General features: G+C 45.1%; 1 protein-coding gene across 2 annotated transcripts in view; it reads left to right on the forward strand.

The window, feature by feature from the left end:
• Window positions 1-24,257, forward strand: part of ATP2A1 (ATPase sarcoplasmic/endoplasmic reticulum Ca2+ transporting 1) — a 60,936-nt gene that overhangs the window by 10,861 nt on the left and 25,818 nt on the right. For both annotated transcript variants that reach the window (XM_069219572.1, XM_069219573.1), the window contains exons 6-14: window positions 3,736-3,816; window positions 4,114-4,199; window positions 4,831-5,128; window positions 6,398-6,564; window positions 15,287-15,375; window positions 16,306-16,408; window positions 20,848-20,979; window positions 21,942-22,067; window positions 23,075-23,293. In XM_069219572.1, the coding sequence (XP_069075673.1) occupies window positions 3,736-3,816; window positions 4,114-4,199; window positions 4,831-5,128; window positions 6,398-6,564; window positions 15,287-15,375; window positions 16,306-16,408; window positions 20,848-20,979; window positions 21,942-22,067; window positions 23,075-23,293 (1,301 nt within the window). The remainder of the gene's footprint in view (window positions 1-3,735; window positions 3,817-4,113; window positions 4,200-4,830; window positions 5,129-6,397; window positions 6,565-15,286; window positions 15,376-16,305; window positions 16,409-20,847; window positions 20,980-21,941; window positions 22,068-23,074; window positions 23,294-24,257) is intronic.

Raw genomic sequence — 24,257 nt, forward strand, 5'->3', positions numbered from 1 at the left:
GGGTATAGGCACATCATGTATTGCTCACCATGCCCTGTTTTCATCAGCTCACGCTGGAGGTGAGAGAGCAGGGAGGGAAGGGGCCACGGATCAGAGGTGTCTGAGACATGCTGCAGTGCTCAGCAGAAGCTGTTTATATCTTAGACCTAGAAGGAGGAAAGATGAGCCTCTGGCATTCCAGTCCCAGCCCCCAGGCTCTACTGGCTGGCTGCTCTTGTTCAGTGACAGGTGTCTGCCGGCATAAGCCTGTCAGGGACAGCACTCCCCCTCCCTTTCTTCACTCCTTCCCGCAAGACCTCCCTTTCTTCCTCCCATCCACACCGTCTCCATATCGCCCCTATATACAACGTCCTCCCCTCACTCTCCATCTCTCTTTTTCTCACCTTCTTTCCTCCCCGTCAGCCCTCTCTTTCCCTCTCAGCTATCCCTCTCTGTCTACCCATTGTCCCTGCCTTTGCTTTCCTCTCCAATTCATACTTCTCAGTGTACTGTGACACCCATCCCCTTTTACCGCCCTTCACTCCTTTTCTATCAGTTCATGCCCCTCCCTTACTCCTCCTTTACCATTCCATCTCTATAAATCTGTATAACCTTCCCTTTGCATCTCCTTCTTGTTCTGTAACTTCCCGTTCTTCCCTCCACCTGCGTCTATGTAGCCATTGCTTGTCTCCTTCTAGTAACCTGCCAAGCATCCATCCCTCCATCTCTCCTTTCTAACCCATCACTTCCTTTCCTTTCTCAGTCTCACGGCGCTCCTTTGTGGCCAGTCTCTCCTTATCCTTATTCTTCCTCGTCCACGCGCCCAGTGTGTATTCCCCTTCATAATATCCCTTTTAATTTGCCCCTAGCTTCCTTTATACCCATGGATGTGACAGGTTTCGCGGGGTCTGAGATGCGAACTGCCAGTGCTCACTCAGTATCCTTCAGAGAGGCCTCTGAGGGGCTTGGAGATGGAGAAAAGCCGATGACGGATCAGAGGCGAGAGGAAGGAAGGGTGATAGGGAAAAGGAGAGTGAGGGAGCGGGGAAAACCCTAAAGGAAGAGGATGGTGCGAGGAAGGAAGGCTGCGGGTGGAGAGTATGATGAAAACGGCGCAAGGCCAGTGGCGGTGAAGAACGGGAGAGAGTAGGAAAGCCGGCGAAGGAGAGGTGTAGGAGGACCAAGACCCTCTTTACCATGTAAGGTCACTTCGACGCTCCTTCGCCTGGCCGGAATCTGATGACACTGGGTAATGAGGACACCTCCACGGGACCGGGAGGCAAGGAAGGATGAGGGGGGAGGGCGGCCGAGAAGCAGCTGGGTCCTGTCTGGCCTCCAGGGACACTTAATGCTGGTATTAAAAGACATGCATCCCAAAGCTGCTGTGTGACCGCTTCGTCTCGTGAAGCGGCGAGCCAAGGGGTAGGATTACTGGGCTCTGAGGCAGCCCCGGCAGCCCCTTGCGACTCCCTAGGAGACAGCCAGGCCTATCCAGCCCATAGCCTAACCTATTTGGCACGACGGGATACCAGTGCAAATACAGGTGTTCCGCAGGAGTACTGGTACTGAATTCTTTTGGGTACAAGAGATGGCTTGGCACTCCAAAGAACGCAATCAGGCCTGACGCCCCTCAGACTAACCTAGTGATACTCCAATAAACCTAGCCTGCATGCCCCAGTGTGGTAGAGTTATTGGAGATGGAGAAGTCTTTGAGCGTGATCATCCTTCATCATTACAGATTGGGTCTCACGGTTAGTACAACAATCATGGACAACTTCTGGTCTATATAGAGCTCAAGGAGGTGGGGTTAGATTGGACTAAGAACCATAGAGTGACTCTAGCTTCTGTGCTTTTCAAGGGCAGAATGAGAGACGGGTTACTTTTAGGCTCTTGATGAGAAACCTTCCCCCAACCCAGTGTCAATATTCAGATTTTTAGGGGAAGAAGTGGAAAAACACCGATCTTCCTGTATTTGCAAATTTATTCTTCGAAGATATTAGGGAATGTGTAGGAAGGCTGGGTGAGCGGCTCACTGGACCGCTTTACCTACGGTCCGTCTTTATCATGGGAACGTTTTGCTGGCAGAAACATATCCCATCTTACATCTCCATAGCCACTGCAGCAATCCTCAGAAAGAGGCGGCCTGGCCAGGGGTAAAACAGTGAAGCCCCCCCTACAGCTTCCCTACAGCACCTATGGGTAAAGTTGAGCTGCCGTTTTTACTTCACCCACATTCCATTCCATTGCCGTGCTACTTGTAACCCAGGGGTGCCCCATGGTAAATCTGAATGGTTGTCACTACCCCACCTCCCTCCTGCCTTAGCCATAAATCAATTTCTAGCTCTCCTTGAGACAGGGTATAAGTCCCTCCAACATTCATAAGTAAGAATGATGTCAACTGGAGCTGGAGTAGGGCTATAAATAAAGTCAAGGGAACTCTATCCTGGGTGGATAAGGTTTCGAGTTGCCACGGGATAGACACATCTCCTTCCCATGCTTAGCCAGAGGCGTGCTGGCCTATTGAGAAATCAGACATTCAGGTTACATGGCAGGCCCAGCTTGAGGTGTGCTGAAGACTAAAGTTGAAGACAGGGAAAAATTGGCTGCTTGCCTGGACTTTACTGTTACTAGTTCTGTTCTTACGCCTCTGCTTTTTTGGGGTGGAAGGAGTGGTGATGGACTCAAATTAAGTTCACTGCATGCAAGACAGAGAGGGAGACCATGGCTCAGGTGAGGTGACCTGTGCATGTTTGATACCAGTGTTACAGTTTTGATGCTGTGGCAGTGAGTTTGACAACAGAGGTGCAGGTCTCTTGAGAGTGGTCCCTTTTACAATTAAAGACCTCTGAATGGAATGGCTCTGGTCTCGGTTTAAAGCCAGTTGTGAGGTTTGAGACCCATGGGACAGGAAATGATGATCTGGAGCATACAGTAATTGACCAGTTGGGCTGCAACTACTTCTCGGAACATTCATCAGAGATATTGTCTAAAAAAACGGTCTTTCTCTTCCTGAAACACCTCAGTTGAAACATTTCACCCGCTACTATAATTTAAGGTTCAGAGGCTGGAAGAGAACAGAGGACAACGTCCAAACTCTTCGGCAGCAGATTTTACCTCTTTGCAGAGGCAGTATCTCTGCTAACTCTTATACAACCCTATACCGAGATAGGTGACAGGGATGAGTAGATGTTCTGTTTGGATTTGCCCAGTGTGGTGGACAGTCTCTGAGGCTAGGTAAAACGTATCTTATAAATAGCAGAGCAAGCCTGTTGTACCCTCTTCTTGCAGGAATGTGGTGCTTTAGAAGCCTGATATCGGTTAAGTATTGCTGCCAGCTTCTTTACTTTGATGGCTAGAATAGGGAACCTTAGTACAGTGCATTTAAACATGTCTAGGTCACTGAGGTTTCTGATGTAACCAGGCCAAAGGATGGGGCTCAAGCACTGACTAACCAGGTGAGGGGAGACTTAATAAAGGTCACTTGTAAAATCAGAAAGCATATTGTGGCCTCTCAGGTTTTTTTTTGTACCTCGCTCTAGCTCATTATGTAACTCATTCCCTTTTCATTGTCACTTCCCTCTCTCACATTAACCCTCCCCATATCCAGTCTCTTCCTCATGCTCTATCTGTCTCATAAACAATACGTCACATTTACACCATCACTCTCCCTCTGTTTTATTTCCACCCCTCTTCTCACCACCTCACTCCATGTTCTTGCCTTGCTCACTTCTGTTTTTTCTTTTATTCTTTCCATAGTTGGTGACAAAGTCCCAGCTGACATCCGCCTCATCACCATTAAATCCACCACTTTGCGTATTGACCAGTCCATCTTGACGGGTAAGTAACTAGTCCCATCATGGACATCCCCACACGGGGGCAATAAAGCAGGCTTTCTCTTAGGGACCGGGGGAGACTTCACAAGTCTTGTGGCTCTAAAATGGGGATAGGACTGGAGTATATCAGTGACTTCCCCAGCTCAATCATTCCTTTTGAGAAACTATCTCCTGAAGACACTGTAGGCTGACACCTAGAGGAGTTATGGGATGTGGACCAAGTTCTTGTTTGAAGTTAAGATGGTAATACGTTCACTCAGTCATCTAACTACTCTCTCCTCCATCATTTCTCTCACTCCAGGTGAGTCAGTCTCTGTCATCAAGCACACAGAAGCTGTCCCTGACCTCAGGGCTGTCAACCAGGACAAGAAGAACATGCTCTTCTCTGTAAGTATTGGTCTGCCTGGAGCCTCTCTTGTGGCCACCCTTCCAAGGCCTCAAGCTTGCTCTCGCTACAAGTACAAGGGAACTCTTTATCTCCTGTGCATATCCAGCAACTCCCCAGTGTGGTCAGTTTTTTTCATGGTACTAGAAATTAAATCAGTTCACTTATCCCTCCCGAATCTCTGTCAGTCCACTTGTGATATCCGTTATGTTTCTTAGGTTGTACTGTCGAAGCTTCCACAGCAAAGGCTTCAGTCCTGAAAGAGATTCAGGCCCCTGTCACTGTCTCAAAGAGAGAAGTCATTACCACAGGCTCAGAAGCATAGCTTGAATGCCACAAACTGTAGTGCAAGCATGGAAAATGGCCCCTTTGGATGTTGTTGGTGTACTATAATACAGCAAACATCAGGGTTTAATGGGCCCCTCATGACTCTGTGGTCCGGTGTACTGCACCTGCTATACCAATGGTAACTACTGGTCACTCTAGGCCTAGAGAAAGCAAACAATGCCCCATGCTGTAGTGCTGGCAATGCCCTCTGTGCTTTCTGTAGTAGCACTTGTGGTCCTCAGATGTGTTGCATCTCCTGCTTCTCTCTCCATCTGTCTTAACCGCATGTGTAATTCTGATTCATAGGGTACCAACGTGAGTGCTGGCAAGGCCATCGGCGTTGTGATTGCCACTGCTGTCAGCACTGAGATCGGCAAAATCCGTGACCAGATGGCTGCCACAGAGCAAGAGAAGACCCCACTCCAGGCAAAGCTGGACGAGTTCGGAGAGCAGCTGTCCAAGGTCATCTCCCTGATCTGCGTTGCTGTCTGGATGATCAACATTGGACATTTCAACGATCCCATCCATGGTGGCTCCTGGTTCCGCGGTGCTGTCTATTACTTCAAGATTGCTGTTGCTTTGGCTGTGGCTGCCATTCCCGAAGGTGGGTGCTTCAGTTCTAGGAGACCCTTGTATCTTTGATCCAGACATTGGGTGTAGCCCCACAACTCCCTTTGGTTCGTACAAGCTTCTGGACTGGACCGGATGGGTTCTATACAGTCCCAGTATATCCCCTATCAGACTCTAGATTGTGTTTCCATAGTTATAACGAGCATAGAGGGTAAAATAATAAGTAATCTACAGTACTTTTTAATCACTGCTGGAATTTATTCTGAACCCCTACCAGGCTAAAGATGTACCTCCCAGAAAGATAATTCCAGAATCTTTTCCATTTTATATTTGAAAACTGAATTGCATCTGTGCAGTGGCATAGGCGGAGCCTCACAGTTGCAGCGTTTCTGACTTATAATTTCAAATCAGTGGGTTGCTCTTTCTCTCTGTAATAAAGATAAAAGTGAAATGAGAAATAGTGACCACTCAAAGACTCTGCTGCACAGTTTCCGCTCTCGAAACAGTAGAACCTGCAAATCCAGCTCAATCGGAAATGAAAAAAGAGAGGCACGGTTTTGATTTCATTTGTAGGTTTAGGGGTTCTATAACTCAGAAACTTCTCATACAAAAGTCAGTGCTAAAATGTCTGAATTTATAGTGCTCCTGGTAGTTTGGCCTCCCAGGGTGGTGGATGAGAAGCAGCCCCCTTCCTCAGGTTGGTGTAAGTAGAGGTACCAGGACAAATCTTGAACTCTGTTCTAGAGTGTCTTGCTGACTCAGAGTGGGTTATCAGATATTAGGCCAGGCCTTGATGGTATAATTCATGTGGTGAAGATGAAAGATGGCCTATTGCTTACTTGAGTAGAATGGAAGGCGCAACCCAAAGGGGTAGATTATTATTGACTTTGGAAATTAGCATTGCTTACTTGAGTAGGATGGAAGGTGCAACCCAATGGGGTAGATTCTTATTGACTTTGAAAACTAATGTTTCTTCTAGGGACTACTTTTCTACCGATCAGCTAGCTTGTTTGTCCCAGCAGGCTTCAAGCACACAGAAGAGTTTATTGAGGATGTACTCCTGGTGTGAATTAGTGGTAAACAACATGGGGAAAACTCAAAGACAAACCCAATCGGGCATGTGGATGACACCATGTTCAATACTGCCACTAACATTCACTTATAGGAGGGCACAGTAACTCCTCATTGAACGATTGCACTTACTTAAGATACGTTTGAAAGATGAATTGTTCTGTATCCTTTTGCTTTTAAACTGACTCTCACTGAGACACTACAGGTAACTTCAGTGTCTTAAATTCTCCAGGTCTGCCTGCTGTCATCACTACCTGCCTGGCTCTGGGAACCCGACGCATGGCCAAGAAGAATGCCATTGTGAGAAGCTTGCCCTCTGTGGAGACCCTAGGGTGCACCTCTGTCATCTGCTCCGACAAGACTGGTACTCTGACCACCAACCAGATGTCCGTCTGCAGGGTAAGAGGAGCCAAGGTACTCTGTGTGCCCTTCGAATTCCACACACAGCCTGAGTGTAAATCATCACTAGGTCTACAGCAGTATAACCTATAATCGGGTGCTGGTATCTACGCTAGGCTCCCCATGGACAGACTCCTAGAGTACAAACTACAACGTGGAACCGGTCTCAACTCCAGGGTCTCCACTGAGGGATCCCTGAAGCACCACAGACCGTAACCGGGAGCTGGTATCTACTCCAGGCTCTCTATGGACAGTCCCTTAGAGTGATATAGTCGATAACAAGGAGCTGGTACTCACTCCAGGCTCTTCATGGACAGACCCCGCAAGCGGTAAAGACCATAGCCAGAAACTGGTATGTTCTCCAGGCTCTCCATAGACAGAGACTTCAACAGCATAGACCACAACCAGAAGTTTGTACTTATTACTGACTCTACACAGAAGGACACCTAGAGTACATGCCATAACCGGGAGCTGGTATAGACTCCATGTTCTGCATAGACAGAGACTTCAAGTGCTATAAACCATGACCAGGTTCTGGCATCTACTCCAGGCTCTATACAGACACCCCTAAAGTGGTACAAACCATAATCAGGAGCTGGTACCTATCCCTGGTATTTCAAAGACAACCCGCTGGAGTACAGAGCATAACCAAAAGCTGATATCTTCTCCAGGCTGTGCACTGACCACCCTATACCAAACAGTAGGCTTGTTCTGAAGAGACATCCCAGGTTATATGCATCCCGAATTTGACACTATTGAACATGCTCAATGAAAATCCACAACTGAAAATTGACACAAATGCCTATCAACCTCATCCTTTTACTACATATCTTTGATTTATACATTATTTGTTATCTCATATCCTCTGTACAATTAAAATATTATCTTTACAGTGAAACATTAAAGTCAACAAATTACATTTCATTTAGTACGTGCAGATCTCCCATGCACCTTCATTACACTTTTAGTTTTTTAAAAAACATTTAGAGTTGTTTGTTCTGTTGCTCATAAACGTCATTGTACTCAGTTATCCATTTAGTACTCCTAGCATGCATGTATGTATATATATATATATAATCTATAGGTAGTGTTTTTTTTACCTGCCTATATCTTTGGCGCCTGTTAATGAATCCTTACAAAATTTTCCAAAACAATTCACTGCTCACTACAGCTGCTGTCTGGAAAGTTTCGGAGGGATTCGACAAGCGGGGGCTGAGAAAAAGGGGGAAGGGGGTCCCAAAACGTGTTTTCCCCATGTTAATTTACATAGGGATTTTGAACACGACAACAGCCCGAACCGCGTGACAGAATTATACCACTTTTGGCAGAAAGGTAGCTCTTGGTCCAGAAAGCGCCCTTTTTGTTATTTGGTGTAAATCCGTTCAGTAGTTTTTGAGATAGTTAAAGAAATCCAAAATTGTATATCTGGGTGGAGCCCACACACAAATCTCATGGTGAGATCTGATTGGCTGTCAGCACTTCAACCAGGATGTGTCGGCAGCCACCTTGGGACCAACATACATGATAGCACCCCATAGAAATGGATTGTATTGAATGGTAGGTTTTGAGGTACACAAAAAAAGAGAACGTAGAAAGGGTGATTACAAATTTTGGTTACAATGTAAATCATTTGTAAATGGTCCCATACTAAGTTTAGGAATTATGTTGTGTTCTGAGGTGATTTTACCCTGCTAGGATTCCATGAATCATGTTTGAGAGAAAACTGTTTTTTCCTGATTTTCCTATAGAGGTTATGGAAGGTGCTCCTGAAGCTAAAATGACAGTATATTCTCTGTAAATTCACACTATCTTTCTCAGCCATATGAGAATGAAGTCAGACAATCACAGTAAAACATAATTCCAACAGGAGCAGCCTGACAGTGGATTCCCATGTTCTACTGCAGTCTGTCAGAGTTCTAAAGAACAACTAGAGCTCTAACAGTCTGGCTTATACAAAAGTGTGACACACCTGAAGCCATCTTGATTGACTCAAACTGGTAAAACTAAAAACATTCTAACTTGGAAAGAAACAAAATGAGGGGGTTCACTTTGTCATATAAATTATGACTAGTGCTGTAGAAAGAAAAAATAGGACATGTTTTAAGTGAGTTCTAAAATATCTTCCTGTTGTATTTCCAACAGGAGCAGGCTGTCAGTTGATTTCCTTGTGTTCTACTGAAGCCTCCCAGAGTGTTCTAAAGAACAACTAGAGCGCTAACAGTCTTACTTATATTGAAGGTGTGGCAGACTTGAAGCCATCTTGATTGAATCAAACTGGTAAAACTTAAAACATGTAACGTAGAAAGGAACAAAATGAGGGTATTCATTATGGGTTGTGCTGTAGAAAGAAAAATTAGCATGTTTCAAGTGAGTTCTCAAATATCTTTCTCTTCTTTTTCATTAAAACATTCTGACATGTGGACTGAAGCGTGCACCTTCAACACCAGCAGCAGACTGCCATTTAACTCCCTGGTGATCAGCAGCTTACACTGTTCTAATGAGCAGCTAGAGTGCTAACATTCTGAATTTATGCCAAAAGTGTGCCACATCTGAACGCCATCTTGATGGAATCGAAGTGGAAAACTGAAAGGATTTTCAACTGAGGATACTGCAGTAAATAAGGAAATTAGGGAGCCAGGACCTGTGTCCAACACCCCCCCACCCACCCACCGTGCATTGCAATTGGAATATTACTTAACGTTAAAAAAAAAACTAGAAATTCACTGAAAAACTAAGGGTTACAGGGACATTATCATTAGGAAATAGATTTTAAAAAAAACTTAGAAATTCACTAAAAAACAAAGGTTACATGGATATTATAGTTAGGTTCAGATTTTACACTCACATAACCATAGAATTTCAGCTGTTAGAGTTATTTCAAGTAACTATAACTCATGCCCTAAGTTAACTATAACTTGCTCTGTCGCCAGCACTGCTAATTACTCAAGATATTACATCACTCATGACATCTTCTTTGACATCACTGATTATATCACTTTAACATTTGCAGTAAAATTATTGATGAGAAAACTGTGCACGGTGAGGGCCTGAGTTATAGTTACCTTAGAACACGAGTTATAGTTAAATGAAATAACTCTAAGTATAACATCTGAATTTCTAACTATAACGTCCCTGTAACCTATGTTTTTTAAGTACATATATATATATATATATATATATATATATATGCAACCCAAAGGTTACAGGGACAAGGTTAGCAGTGCATGGTGAGGGGGTGAGTTATAGTTACCTTAGGGCACAAGTTATATTTTTTTTAGATAAGTATAACAATAACAGCTGAGTTTCCATGGTATTCTGTGTGTAAAATGTGAACCTAACTATAATGTCCCTGTAACCTTTGGTTGTTTGAGTGAATTTTTAAGGGTTTTTTAATTCTATTTCATAATTCTAAAGTCTCTGTAACCTTTGTGTTTTTTAAGTGAATTTCTAAGGTTTTGTTAACATGAAGTAATAGGTAATTATCTAACATTAATCAAACCCACTGCAGGCACTCTGACTTGCATCACACGCGGCCTTCAGCAATGCTCGGCGGGGGTTGACAGCAGGGCCTGGGCTGCAGCAAGGCCCTGTGGCCACCCCCACATGCAGACAACCTGTGAGGGAGGTACACAGCCACCCCTCCCAATTCCCATTTTTGGCCCTGAGGACCCCATCCCCAAGGCCTGCCAAATTTTTTTAGGGGAAGGGGTACATAGCCCCTTTACCCGGGCCATAATTGGCCCCAGATACCCCATCCCCCAGGGCCCATTGCTTAATTTATGTGGGAGGGTGGCATTGAGCTCCCCTCCCCAGGCCAATTTCAACCCTGAGGACCCCATCTCCCAGGGCCCCAGACAATTTTTAAATGGGGAGGGGGGCACGCAGCCCCTCTCCCTTGGCTGATTTCTGGCCCTAGGGACCTCATCTCCAAAGGCTTGGCCATATTAAAAAGAGAGAGTGGGGCACACAGCCCCCCCGGCCAATATTGGCCCTGGGGATCCCATCTGTACACCAGTGCCTATACAATTATTAATTGGAGAGAGGGGCATGCAGCCCCCTTCGCCCAGGCCAATTTTGGCCTCTGGGACCCCATCTCCCGGGGCCTGGCCATATTAAGTTGGAGCCCATAGTGGCCAGGGGACTCCATCTGCCAAGGCTAGGCCAAAATTAGTGAACGGGTTAAGGCCCATACTTATGGAAGGTTTGTGTCACCTTAGTACCATTTATTTTGACACTAAAGCGGCGCTAATCTAACTCCATATTTATACTTTGATGCTAGACCCATCTAGCGTCAAAGTTTTGGACTTAGCGCAATTTTTAGGAAGCGCCAAGCCACCTTGTCGTAATGAGATGCAAGGTAGGTGTTTCCTTCCTAAAAATGACGCTAGCCCCCCAGCGCCACATTTAACTCCTGACGCAGAAACGACGCGCAACTGGGAGGTGGGCCTAAATAGTGGCTCTAAGCCCATTTTGCACCAGTATTTAACGTCTGGCCAGACCAGGTGTTTCAGTGCAGGTAGGCCTATTTCCATGGGAAAATACCAAGGAATGGGCACAAAGATGCCCACCCAAAGCCCCAGTAACACCACTGCCCACCCCATAGGGACACTAGATGAGGAGGGTGCCCATCCCAGGTAAATTGCAGGTAAGTGTGTATGTGTGTGGTGTGCCCTTACATGGGGCCTCCTGCTTGGCACTGTGTATTTAGGGCTTGCCCAGGGAACACTAGTCCCCTGTGGTGGGCCTTGGGTAGTGTTAATGAACCCTGTCTACACTTAGACAGGAGTCGTTTTTGGCTGCTTGTGCATCAAAAAATGATGCTAGGCTGACTAGCAGCAGATATTTTGCTGCTAACCAGCCTAACGTCATTTATGACCCACTAGCGCCATTTCCCCCACGCCATCTCTCACCGGCTAGCGTATTTTTAGAGATGCGAGTGCAGTGGCGGCCGGCAGCTATTGGAGGGAGGGTTGCAGACGGGAAGCACACACACACACTCTTTCACACACAGACACGCATGCACGCACGCACATCCATTAACAACACTCATACCATTCAAACATGCACGCACGCACCAAACATTCATTTTAAAATATCACACACACTCATTCTTTCACACACGCACGCACATCCATTAACACTCATAACATTCAAACATGCACACACGCACGCACATCCATTAACAACACTCATAACACTCAAACATGCACACGCGCACCAAACATTAAATTTCAAACATCACACACAGACACACACACACACACACACTTACCTTCAGCCTCCAGGTCCCAAGAGGGTTGGGACTGCTGCGCCAATGAGGGAAGGCAGCAGTCCTAGCCTCGCCACAGAGTGGGAAGGGGTCAGTGAGACTGCTGACCCCACCCCACTCTGTGATGAAGTGTCACTGATTGACACTCGCCCTGGGCGCTTCAGGGCTTAAATCTGAAACTCCCTGGGCGAGTGTCAATGGGTGACGCTTTCCTCGTCACCCAGGGGAGGGCCTCGAGGCACCTTTTCTGAGCTGAGGAGGTCACGCCCATAGGAGCTGTGACCTCCTCAGCCCAGCAAAGTTCAGCTCAGGCAGCCAGGAGTCTGCGCAAATCGCGTATGGCTCACTCCTGGCTGTCTGAGCTGAAAATGAAGAGTGTCTGTCAGGCTGGCCTTTTTTCAGGCTGACAGACACTCTTCATGAGGGGCAAAAGGTGGGGGGGCGTGGCCCCTCCGCCCTAAAGGATGGGCCGCCACTGCGCTAGCCATTTCTTAAAACCATCATGCGTCATTTTATAAATATGGCACAAGGATGGCATTGGGGAATGGCGTTAACCAGCATTAAAAAAAATGACACACAACTTCATTAGTGCAGTTGTGTGCCATTTTTCATAAATATGGGCCTTACTGTTTGCTCTTGCTTGGCTGTAGCTTTCAAACAGCTCCTGGCAAGCGAGAGCAAATAGTTATGTCCGGAGCGTGGGGACCTTGGGACACAGCAGGAGCTGGGGGTGGCAGTCCCCATGGCCATTAATGGTTCCGGGGGGGGTGCACGCAGCACCCCTCCTTTTAAAGCGCATGGCTGTGCCCTGCGAAGGTGGTCGTCCCCAGGGCTGAAAACGACCCAGGGAGGGGAGCTCCATAGCCCTCCTCTCCATTTAAGCTAATGGCCTTCCCCGGGGAGGTTGTGGTCCCTGAGGCCGAAAATGGCTTGTGAGGGGGGCCATGACCCCCCATTTGTATACTGGCCAGGCCCGAGAGGATAAGGTCCCCGGGGGCCGAAATTGGCCCAGGAGGAGGGCCACATGGCTCCCCTCCCACTTTTCAAACTCCACCGGGCCCTGGGGGATGGGGTTCCCAGGGCCAAAATCAGCCTGGGGAGGGGGCCACGCACGCCTCTCTCCCCTACTAATATTATTATATACAGCCCCCGGCCCATCCGATGGCAAAATAAAAAACAAGCATGGGGGATCGTTTTTTTCTTTTTATTTGCTGTGGATTCGCGGTTCCTCTGCTAATTCACAGCAAACATTAAAGAAACGTTTTGGCCCCAGTCAGATGAGTCGGAGTCTCAAGATGGCTGCCAACACATTCTCTTCAAAGTGTTGGTAGCCAATAAGATCTCATCATGAGATCTGTCGGATCCGTGGGCAATCTGTGTCCCTTGACATTTATATTGACTTTTTCTTTAATAACGGAAAAACGACTGAAAGGATTTGCACCAAATAACAAAAAGAGATCTTTCTGGACCAAGATCTAGCTCTCTGCCAATTATGGTGTAATTCTGTTCAGGGGTTCAGGATGTAGTCAAGTTCAAAATCCCTATGCTAAAATGCATGGGGAAAATGCGTTTTGGGACTCCCCCTTTTTCTTGGTCCCTGCTTTGGGGTCACCCTAAAACTTTCAAAACAGCAGCTGAAGTGAGTAGCATACTAGCTTTGAAAAGTTTGTGAAGATTCGTTAAACGGCAACAAAGTTCTAGTAAAACAAAAAATGCTTTCTCTATGGAAACTAGGTCCTAACTACCTACTGGTAACTGCCAGTAGGTAATATGTATATATCTATATAATTGATGGTGTTTGGTTACTTGAGTTCCTTTGTATGTCCCCTTACATGCTGGATGGTACTTTGAGGACACATGACTTTACTATTTACAGTGAGCCATTGAGCTAGAGGGGGGCACTTTCTGGGGGCGCACAGCATACATGCACCAAACCCATGAGCTACATTCATAGAAGTCATGGCAAGACTGCAAAAAAAGCATTGCGCTTTATTTACTACAAGTGCCCATGCAACAGTTCAAACACCCTCTTCAGACCTTTCCCATGACATCCCCCTCTGAAGTAGATCCTCAAAACCCATGTCTATACCAGGCAGGGCTGGTACAAGGTTTTTAGCAATTTAAGTAAAGTGAAATGTTGCCCTTTCTCTTCTTCCTCATCACCTCGGGCACGGATCAGAGTGCGTGCTTTGAGTGGCAAGCTGATACCTGCTGAAGGTGGTGCCCTAACCTGTTGCCAAGTCCCTCCCTGATTAGGACCTAGCTTCAGCCCATCAGCAGCACCCACCCTTACCATGTCACACACATTCCAATTTAACACTAAACTTGTTTTCTATCACTCCATTCAGAATTGACACCCTAAATTCGGTGCCCTTCTTTAACACACATGGGTTCAGAACTTCCACACGAAAACTAGGTCTGCTCCTGTTTGTCTGCAGACCTTATGTGACCCCATGCCACCTCAGTTACAAAGTAAGGCCATGTCACCCCCAAATCAGTGTCTATTCCAGGATCTCTGTACACACCCTGAAACAAGTATCTGATCGAGGCTCTCAAAAGTGTTGTACCTGCCTTATGACACCTCTCTTCTTAAGTACCACCGCAAAACTTGTTCAGCCCAGCATCTGTGTGACCGGTCCTTAGTGGCGCCACTTCTGGAAAGACATCCCAGAACATGTCCCCTTATGAGGCACCAAATCAACAGATTTATTCATGACCTATGACACCTCCAGTCAGAAATGATTTGTCCATGCCAGTATTTGTTTTAGAATCGCTGTAGACTGGTTCCTGCTGTAGAACACTTAAATTGCAACAGATCTCCTAAAAAGATTATTAATTCCCATCCACCTGCAAGCTAGAAACACAAGCCAGAAATGTCAAATTGGTGTCCATCTGCCTTGCAGCTAGCATTCCGCATGTACCGAACATGTACCCAGCTGGCACTCATGTAATGAACACTCCAGGACACGTGAAGATCTGGTTGTATTGAAGCTTATTCGGCAGCAAACCCTGTGACAGCCAAGGCTTTGCACCACAAGCCATTGTCAAAACCACATTCCAAAAACAACCAGCATGGAACACACCAGTCGCATTCTGATATATAGCTATCATTCTAAAACATGACTAACATTCGTGCAAAGCTATGGCTAACATTCCTGAAAAGCTATTACCTAACACCTTTACCATACCTAAGCATACAACAGGCACCAAACTAATATCCAGCTGGTGCTCAACAGCTATACATCATGTACCAAACCAGTGCATGAGACATCAATCCAATGCATCACAACGCCCTTCAGTACACCCATATACAAGTGGAAACCCACTGTTTCCACTTGTCGATTAGTGCTCGATTAGTCTGCACAGCCAGTCCACCATCAGAGTGCGTAACAATTTTTAAGATCCCAGGTCTCCATTAATCACTGGCTCTGACACGTCACGTCTTTTCTGCAGATGTTCGTTCTGGATAAAGTTGATGGGGATGTCTGCACCCTGAATGAATTCAGCATCACTGGCTCCACGTACGCACCAGAGGGAGAGGTGTAAGTACTGCTGCCTGAGTTTTTCTGTTGCACGTTGTCTCTCTACTCCTTACTATTCTTTGATGCTTCTTCTCTGCTCCTCTTTGATTTACTCTACGATCTTACGTGCTTTTCGCTTGTCCCTTCGTGCTTTACTCTCTGTCCCACATTGCCTGTCTCTTACCCCCTTTTCACTCTTTCTTTCTCAGTTCTTTATTCCCTTTACCCCCTTGAGATTTTCTCTATATTCGTTAGTACTTTTTTCATTTTATTCCTCAATGTTTTTGATCTTTCCTTTGTTTTTCATGGATGCCTAGGCCAAGATTTTCTGTATTTTACATAGTTCTGCCATCTCCATCACTCAATGTTTTGCTCATTTTTTTCTCTGCATTTTTTTTACTTTTCGCTATATAGTACATTTGCCTTTCTGTTACTTAATATTTGTCTACTTATTTTGTGTTTTCTTTCTAATCTCCACTGCCCTTCCAGCTTTCCTTATCAGTGTTTTCTCTTTCTTCCCCAATTTCCTCTCAATGCTTATCTCTCTCTGTTTTGCTTTTTTTTGTTTTTGAGCACGGAAGTATGCGCTAATCTTCCTCTATTCATTCTTGTTTTTATCGATTTATTATCTTGCATGCTTCTATCTCTAGTTTCAGTTTTTTATTGTCAGATACTCACTGTTCTTGTGTCAGTTTACTTGTCCTCTCTTTTCACTCAGCTCGTATTTCTCTTTTCCCATTGCTTTGCTCACTGTTTTTCATTGCTGTACTCTCTCAGTTCCTTTGTCCATCTTTATTTTTTTGCTGGTCCTTTTTCCTCTCTCATCTAGAGTGATTCTTACACCATACCTCTGCAGTCTCCTGTGTGTTTTTAACTGCTCCAAGTCTTCCTTAGTGCTTATTTCTCCCTTCCTCCCCCTTTCTCTATCTCCAATTTTCTGTCTTTCCTAAGGCTGAAGAACGACAAACCAGTGAACAGCGGTCAGTATGATGGTTTAGTTGAATTGGCCACTATCTGTGCTCTGTGCAACGATTCCTCCCTGGATTTCAATGAGGTAAAAAGAGACTGTGTGTTCTCCCCTGTGCGCTCAAATGCTTCTCTTCCTAGCTTCCTATCTCATTTCCTTGATACATGCCCAGATTATGTATTTTTATTTTAAGGGCTTAATACAGCGCAGGTCGTGTTATCATTCCTCCAGAGTGTGCGATATTATACTTCATTTTAAAAACAGTGCCTGCCTGGATGTCTCGGCACTCATGTACGAACCCTCCCCTTGACATTTGTTCACTGAATATATTAATACATATGCCATCAGGGCATGCTAGGTACAACTTTTTAGTTTGTATATTTTTTTCAATAGGACAGTTATGTGGCTTAATAGTAGGCAAACAATATTTGTGTTGTATGAGAGCAAGCAAATCATATTGTTTCAGTTGGTTACTACCCATGTAATATCAGACTGAAGAAGGGATATGTGACAAGCACTATGTCTGCGATATCTGGCCAGGAAAGCTGACTCATGATATTTTGCCAGATGACCACTATGTGTCTAATATCTGGCTTGAGAAGTACAAGCGCAAAGAAGTGATGCAAGAATGGTGTGATACCAGACATACTTAATGCTACATATCAGACTAAGCAAGTAGGATCATTTATCATGTATTATGAGAAAAGTACTTCAGTGCATATGTGACAGTCTAATTTTTTTCATGTACTTATTTATGTATTTGTATGTACTAAGCACTTATGTTTCACCACTGTACCTAGCAAAAATGGTACTACAAAAGGAAATAGATTACAAAGAAGTAATTTAACAGAGGCAACACTGATTCATGACTCAGCACAGGGAACAGGAAACCCCATGTAGTGCAATGATATTGTTCAGTTAGGTAGAGAAGTCTTCAGAGGATGAACGGAATAGGGAGGAGATCAAACCTTCAGAGTTAGGGACTAGAAGGGTAAAAGCTTTGAAACAAGACTATGTACAAAGTGGTGCTGCTTAACAAAGACAATTTTCGAGGCAGTGGTGTGCACTGAAGGGATACATGAGGCAAGATATAAAATGGACAGACCATGAATGTACTTAAACTCATAGCAAAGGAAATGGAGAAAGAAGAGAAAACATGTGAGTTGGGAAGAAATGTGAGAAGTAGAAGTTTAAAGAATGTCTAAAAGAAGACAGTTGGGACAGTTGGGATGGAAAAGTCCTCTGCAAGGTAAAGACATGTACCCCTTCCCTGAGTGCCCAACTGTACTGTTGCCTGGATCCCTAATGCTGTTTTTATTGTCTTAGGCGAACATGGATTATGTGTGTGCACCATGACTTAGGCCTGTCTGACAGATTGTGGTCTTGTTGGACTACGGGGGACGCCCAAGGCGCTACCCTCATAGTGTTGGAAGGCTACCACCTTCACCAGGAGTTAAGTAGCACAAGACGGTGATGGCAGCATACCTTGTAGTGATCAGTAGTAGTGAACAGGAACTTTTTATCCTGTGTCCCTGAAATAAGTCCTACAGACTCACTCACTTTTTTAAAAGATCAGATGCTGTGAGCTTAACTTACATACATAACATGAAACATGTAGTGCTGACAAGAGCACAAGCAATGAAACCATGTTGTGGGTGAATGCATGCTTGCATGAAGTACAATAGAGGAAGGGTGAAGTGTTGTGCAGCGTGCAAGTGGTAACTGTGTGTGTGGTGGCAGGGTGTGTGTTTGTAAATAACACACCCTGGTTAAATATAGAAAAGCCTCAGTGCTGAACAGTGCACACAGACTGAGTGTGTGTACTGAATGTATGTGTACATGTAATGGTACAATGCATGGAGGTACTACTGCTGAAAAGTAAGTGTGCTGTGAATGTACACTAGGTAAATGTGTCTGCAATGGTACATTACATGGAGGACCCTGGGTTCCATTTTGGGAAGTGCAGGCCTGCCTTGTGAAGACATGAGGAGGACAGGAATCCTCCAAAACAGATTGTATATTGCTGCATTCCTGTGAGATGGGTGGGACACACACTGAAGGGAAAAGGAAGAGAGTGCCTTTAAACCTCAAAAGACTGCTCTTTGATTCAGTGAGAGATCACAAGGAAGGGGCCTGGACACATCTCAGGAAGAGAGATGGGGCTGAACTCTGGTCATTCCCATAAATTATGTTATGAGGCAATCGGCTTCGGAGGTTGCCTCTATGACAGATATTGTTCATGAGGAAAGAAAAAAGAGAGAAGGTTACACTTCAAAAGAAGCAGAACCACAACATAAAACGTTGAAGACTCGGACCTAAATCACATTTGGTGTTTGGAAAAAGACTATAAGAAAGAGAGTCTAAGTCCCCAAAATGTTGTCATTTTCCAAGCAGGCAGACAGGCTGTGTAAGAAGGGGAAGCTCTGCAAGACCTCTACCTGTGGGCAGTACTCGAGAAAAGGGCCTGATAGTCTCCCTGAAGGGTTTGGAGACATCACCAAGGACACCAAGATCACCTGCACTTGAGCCTGGAACACGATCATCTGCCTGCTTGACAAGACCAGTTTGCCTTCTGAGGGCGAGAAGAGCATTGGAGGGAGCGAGGTCCAGTGGGGAGCCCTACATGAGGATTCTCTGAGCGAGGTGCAAGGCTGTGTATTGATGAGGTCATTTCCCATGTGCAGTCTTGGCTCTGTGACTCCCCCCCCCAATATGACAGGAGAGGACTGCCTTGTTCTGTGCAGGAAGCAGAAGGCTGCACTGCTGTGCCACGGTGACCTCATATGCCAGAAGGGGGGTCACCGGTGAACTGATTTTAGGTTAGGAGCTCAGGACTGCCAAAATCGGCAAACTTGTATGCAAGGAGGGACAACCGTAGTGACGGCAATCTCATAAGGAGAGTCTGCACCCAGATTGTGAGTACCGCAGCAACCCCCAGGACTGCCGGTACCACTTAGGCTAGGGTCCAGGTCATCACTGGGACCGAAGAATACTTCTGTAACCAGCGGGTCAAGTCCGCATGTGACTGATTCCCAGGATATCACCAAAATGCCATTGGGAATGTCATACACTTATCTGAGCTGGAGGATCACAACAGCACCAACTCCCCACCACCCCGACTAGAAGGAAAAGCAACTTACCTTTGTGTCTTCCAAGCGGGAGCTGAATCACCAGCAGTGCTATTCAACAGAGAGAGACTGCATCACCACGTGGTGCAGTGTCCATTGCAAGTGGCCCGACTTCGCTGTACAGGATCTGAATACATGACTGTCAGAGGAGAGGACACTCGCTACACCACTGCACACTGCCATACTGCCAGAGCAGGCAAGACTGGAACTGGGCCTTTGAGGCCCCAGGGTACATGCTGCTAATGCTGATGAGGCACCATGAACACTTTTTACTAATTCCTAAAGAGTCAAAGGGACAACTCTTGAGTATGGCCTACCAGTTTGCATTCCTTGGATGCAGGCACAAGTGAATGGGGAATAACCCCAAACATGAAGGAAGGTGGGACAACTACTAGAGCCTGGCCTCAAGAGGGATTTTTCTATAAAAGCAAGTATTGGACTGTACATTGATTTATTGTTCGTACTGTTTGCACTTTGAGTTGTGAGTCATGTTCACTGACCTGTTTCTGCACACACACCCCAAAGGAGCCGCTGAGAGTCAAGTGCAGCAGGGGTACTTGGCCCAGCTGCTGAGAACCCATAGTAGGTCAGCCCCTGGACATCACTAGTTAAAGGCCTCAACCACTACGGTTGGGCCCCCTACCCCGTGCGTGCCATGTGGCCCTCTGAAAGGGTTTCTGACAAACACTTAAAGGTATAGAGGTAAAGAAGTAGATAGGAGCAGTAGGCAAGGAATGAGAAATTCAGGGTAAGAAAGAGACTTACAGCTGTGTTGATGGCAGTAAGGGAAAATAACTTGCATGTATCCTAACGTCAAAAGGTGAGATATGTTGAGAAATGGTCATAGGAGTGTCATAGATAATATAAAGGTTTTGGGATAAACATGGGGAGTGGAAAGAAAATCTCAGCATAAGAGATAAGGACTCAACAAATGAGGTGTTTGTTATGGAATGCCTAATATAAAGTAAGAGACATCCATTAATTATTGGCTGATAGGCAGTTTGAAACAAGAGGCATGAAGAGCAGAAGAGAAGGAGGGAAAGAAGATCTAGATCTGAGAATCATCTGGGTAAAAGAGATAAGTCAGAATATTTGAAAAGTTCATAATCGTAAGTGGGAAGCTAAAGTTAGAAAAGAGTAGGGGTTCAAGCACACACCCAGGTATAACTAACTTTTGAATATATACAAAATTTGATTAAACATTGTCAGAATACGAGCTAGAAGCAACGTGGGTGATATCAGATCAGATTGCATGGTCCATTATGGCATAGAAATAATAAATGTATTGTTAGGTAAGGCACAACACATATTTCACACGGTACTCTTTACACAACAGGAACAATCTTTTTAGGTGGGCATTTGTGTTATTTACCTGATGGTTCCATCTTTTCCTTACAGTCTAAAGGAGTTTACGAGAAGGTTGGTGAAGCCACAGAGACTGCCCTGACCACCTTAGTGGAGAAAATGAATGTGTTCAATACCGACGTGCGTAGCCTGTCCAAGGTGGAGCGTGCCAATGCCTGCAACTCGGTGAGGTTCCTTCCCAGACCTGAGTATGCACAAATGCAAAATGGAGAGTGTTCTTCTTTTGCCACTGGGTGTCCTTAGATTTTCCTGAACTACAGGGTATCTGCATACTCACACCTCTTGCCACCAGATAGTCATTCACTTATCTGCTATATTTATGGAAATTCACCAGTTCTTGCAGTGTTTTTGACTTCGCTGAGGTGATATCCTGAGTGATGTTGCTTGGTTGATAGATTGCTGTTATGGTAGTATTCTTCTAAGGATAATTTGATGTGGATTGATTGCCAATTCTGTCTGGGAGGTGTTTGTTGAAAGCGTGTTGGCTGCAATGAAAACCTGGCATGAATGGTTGCATAATGGGTTATCTTGTGTGGTATCCTTGTAGTTAGGACTGCTTTGAATGGTGTTTTAGCAGTGTTGCATGAATAGTAGTGCGGCTTGGGTTTGTATTTGGGTGGGGTTGGTTTGATATTGGGTTGTTTTGAGATTGTATTAGTTCAATGTTGGTTGACCAGTAGTTTTGTTTGGGTGGTAGTCTTGTAATGTAGTCTTATTTAGATGTTGGGTTTTTGGGTAGTACTCTGGGGGTATTCTAGAGATAGTACTTTGGTTTGGGTTTGTATCTGGATGGAATTGGTTGGATCAGGGGTTTCTTTGTGGGAGAATCCTCTTGGTGGTGTTTGAGTAGTGGATTAGATGGTTTGGAAAGGTGCAATGGTAGTGTTAAATTGATAGATGGTAGTTTAGATTATGATGGTATCTTGCTACTAATATAGGTTGAATGGGGGGGGGCTCTCAGGGTGTATTTGTCATGTTAGTTTTATCGTGTGGTTTTGGTAGTAATGGGAGCATCCATGGTGGGTGATTTGGGGGTTTTCTAGTCCCTGCTTTGGTTAATGAGCATGGTCAGAAATACTTCCTTATCCTTATGTCTCTAATACCTCACACTCCTCATCTTCTCACAGGTCATTAAACAGCTAATGAAGAAGGAATTTACTCTGGAATTCTCCCGTGACAGAAAGTCCATGTCTGTGTATTGCTCACCTGCCAAGGCATCCAGAGCTGCAGTTGGAAACAAGATGTTTGTCAAGGTGGGTCCTTGGTTTCCTTAGATGGAGCCAGAATCAGCCTCAACAGGGGGCAGTCATATGTGAATGCTTCCTAGTGGATACTGAGGGGCTTATTTATTAAAAAATCATGCAGCGCAACAAGTCACCTTGCTGTGCTGCGTGATAGGGAAAGGGCAGGATTTTATCGTACCTGACACTGTACGGCACATTCCTGTCTTTTCCCTGAGTTGGTGCACAATGTGTTGTCTAGCGCCAATGCGGCCATCCTTGCACCATGGTGCAAGGGTACCTGCATTGTAAGCAGTATTATTTTTGTGCATTAAGGTGCACCTTCCTGCACAAAAAACAATCCTGAGAGGCATTTTCTCCTTCTATGTGTGCTACAGGATGCAGCACACATATAAAGAGGAAGTAACAAGGAGTAATAAATACATTTCTCCTCATTACGTCTCACCTGAAGAGGTGTAACATTCTGATGCATTCCCAGGTCTACCAGTAACAGTAAATCTGTGAACATGCCAAAATCCGCGGGTGGATGCGTGGGAATGCACATGCTCCACCCATGGAATGATTTCCCAGGGCAGAGTAACGCAACACAGCAATTTGAGCTGTGTTTTGTTATTCTAGATTTATCAAGGCAGGCAAGGCCACACAAAGTGGCCTTGAGTGGCTTGATAAGTCTTACTTTAAAATTGCATCACCCTTGCACCCCGTTGAGTGGCGCAAGGGCAAAGCAAGTCTTTAATAAATATGCCCCAGACTTTTTGTGTTCCTGTGTGTGTGGACGAGGCTAATAATGTGCATGAGTGCTGATTCATATGCACAGATGTGTTACTGTATATCTATGCTTATGCTAGTCTGAATACCTAAGTGTCTTTGCCACCATATATGTGTGTACAGATACAGCTCCATGGCCACTAAATAGAGCTTTGTAGCTAGGGTGTCCTACTGTGTATCCAAATTTAGTGACATCACATCTGCAGCATTATAGACATGATAATATTTGAAAATGTCACTGTTTCTTCCAGGGTGCACCCGAGGGTGTCATTGATCGTTGCAACTATGTCCGTGTCGGAACTACCCGCGTTCCCCTCACCACTGCAGTCAAGGACAAAATCATGACCGTTATCAAAGAGTGGGGCACAGGAAGAGATACCCTCAGATGTCTGGCACTGGCTACCCGTGACACCCCCCCCAAGAAAGAGGAAATGCTACTGGAAGACTCCACCAAGTTTGCCCAGTATGAGGTAAGCTGGATGCCCTTGTTATGTTATGTGTTATGTTAGCTGGATTTGTAAAGCGCTCATTTACCATTTGATTTCAATGCGCTGAGGGTAGAATGAAACAGAAGGTGCTGAGACTAAATATTTAATCAACCATGTCAATTAAATAACCAGGTTTTAAGCATAAATTTTTGATAACAGGTAGCCGATCTAATTTCCGGGGGTAAAGAATTCCACATGTTAGGTGCAAGAAAAGAAAATCTGTCTCTGCCAGTCCTTTTATTGTTAAATTTGAGGACTGACAAATACTTAGAATGAGAAGAACGCAAAGCCCAGGTGAGGGTGTATTTCTGAAATTGTGAACAAAAAAAAGCCTGACGTTTGTTCCAACGGGTTTTATGGATGATGCAACCTGCCTTAAAAATTGTTAATTGGGTCACCGGAAACCAGTGGCATTCTCTCATCAGTGGGGTGATGTGGCACCGATTAGGGAGTTTAAGTATCAGACCGGTCGCCTGATTCTGAACCAGTTGTAGCCTCTCCATGGGGCATTTGGAGATGTCAACAAATAAAGAGTTGGCATAATCCATTGTGGAGATCACCAGGGCGATGACAACCTGATCGAGGGCCTCAGTTGTTAGATATTTAGCTATTTTTCTAATATAACGGAGCATGTGGAAGGAACCTGCAGCTGCTGCTCCAATTTGAGCTTTCATTGAAAGACTGTCGTCAATTATCACATCAAAGCTCTTTACAGAGTTCTTGGGAGAAAAGGGAGATCCCATCTCAGAGGGCCAAAAAGATGCAGTCCAATAGCCAACCTTACTTTTGGTAATAGCAATTTGAGTTTTATCGGAATTCAGTTTAAGGTGATTGCAATTCATCCAATTACGGATAAATAGCATGGTGGATTGAAAGAAATCCTTCGCCTCTTGAGAATTATTCATTTTGAATAATAGCTTCCCACAATTCATACTCCCTTCCTTCA

Source organism: Pleurodeles waltl, unplaced genomic scaffold, assembly GCF_031143425.1.
Source record: "Pleurodeles waltl isolate 20211129_DDA unplaced genomic scaffold, aPleWal1.hap1.20221129 scaffold_80, whole genome shotgun sequence".
Classification (NCBI taxonomy): domain Eukaryota; kingdom Metazoa; phylum Chordata; class Amphibia; order Caudata; family Salamandridae; genus Pleurodeles; species Pleurodeles waltl.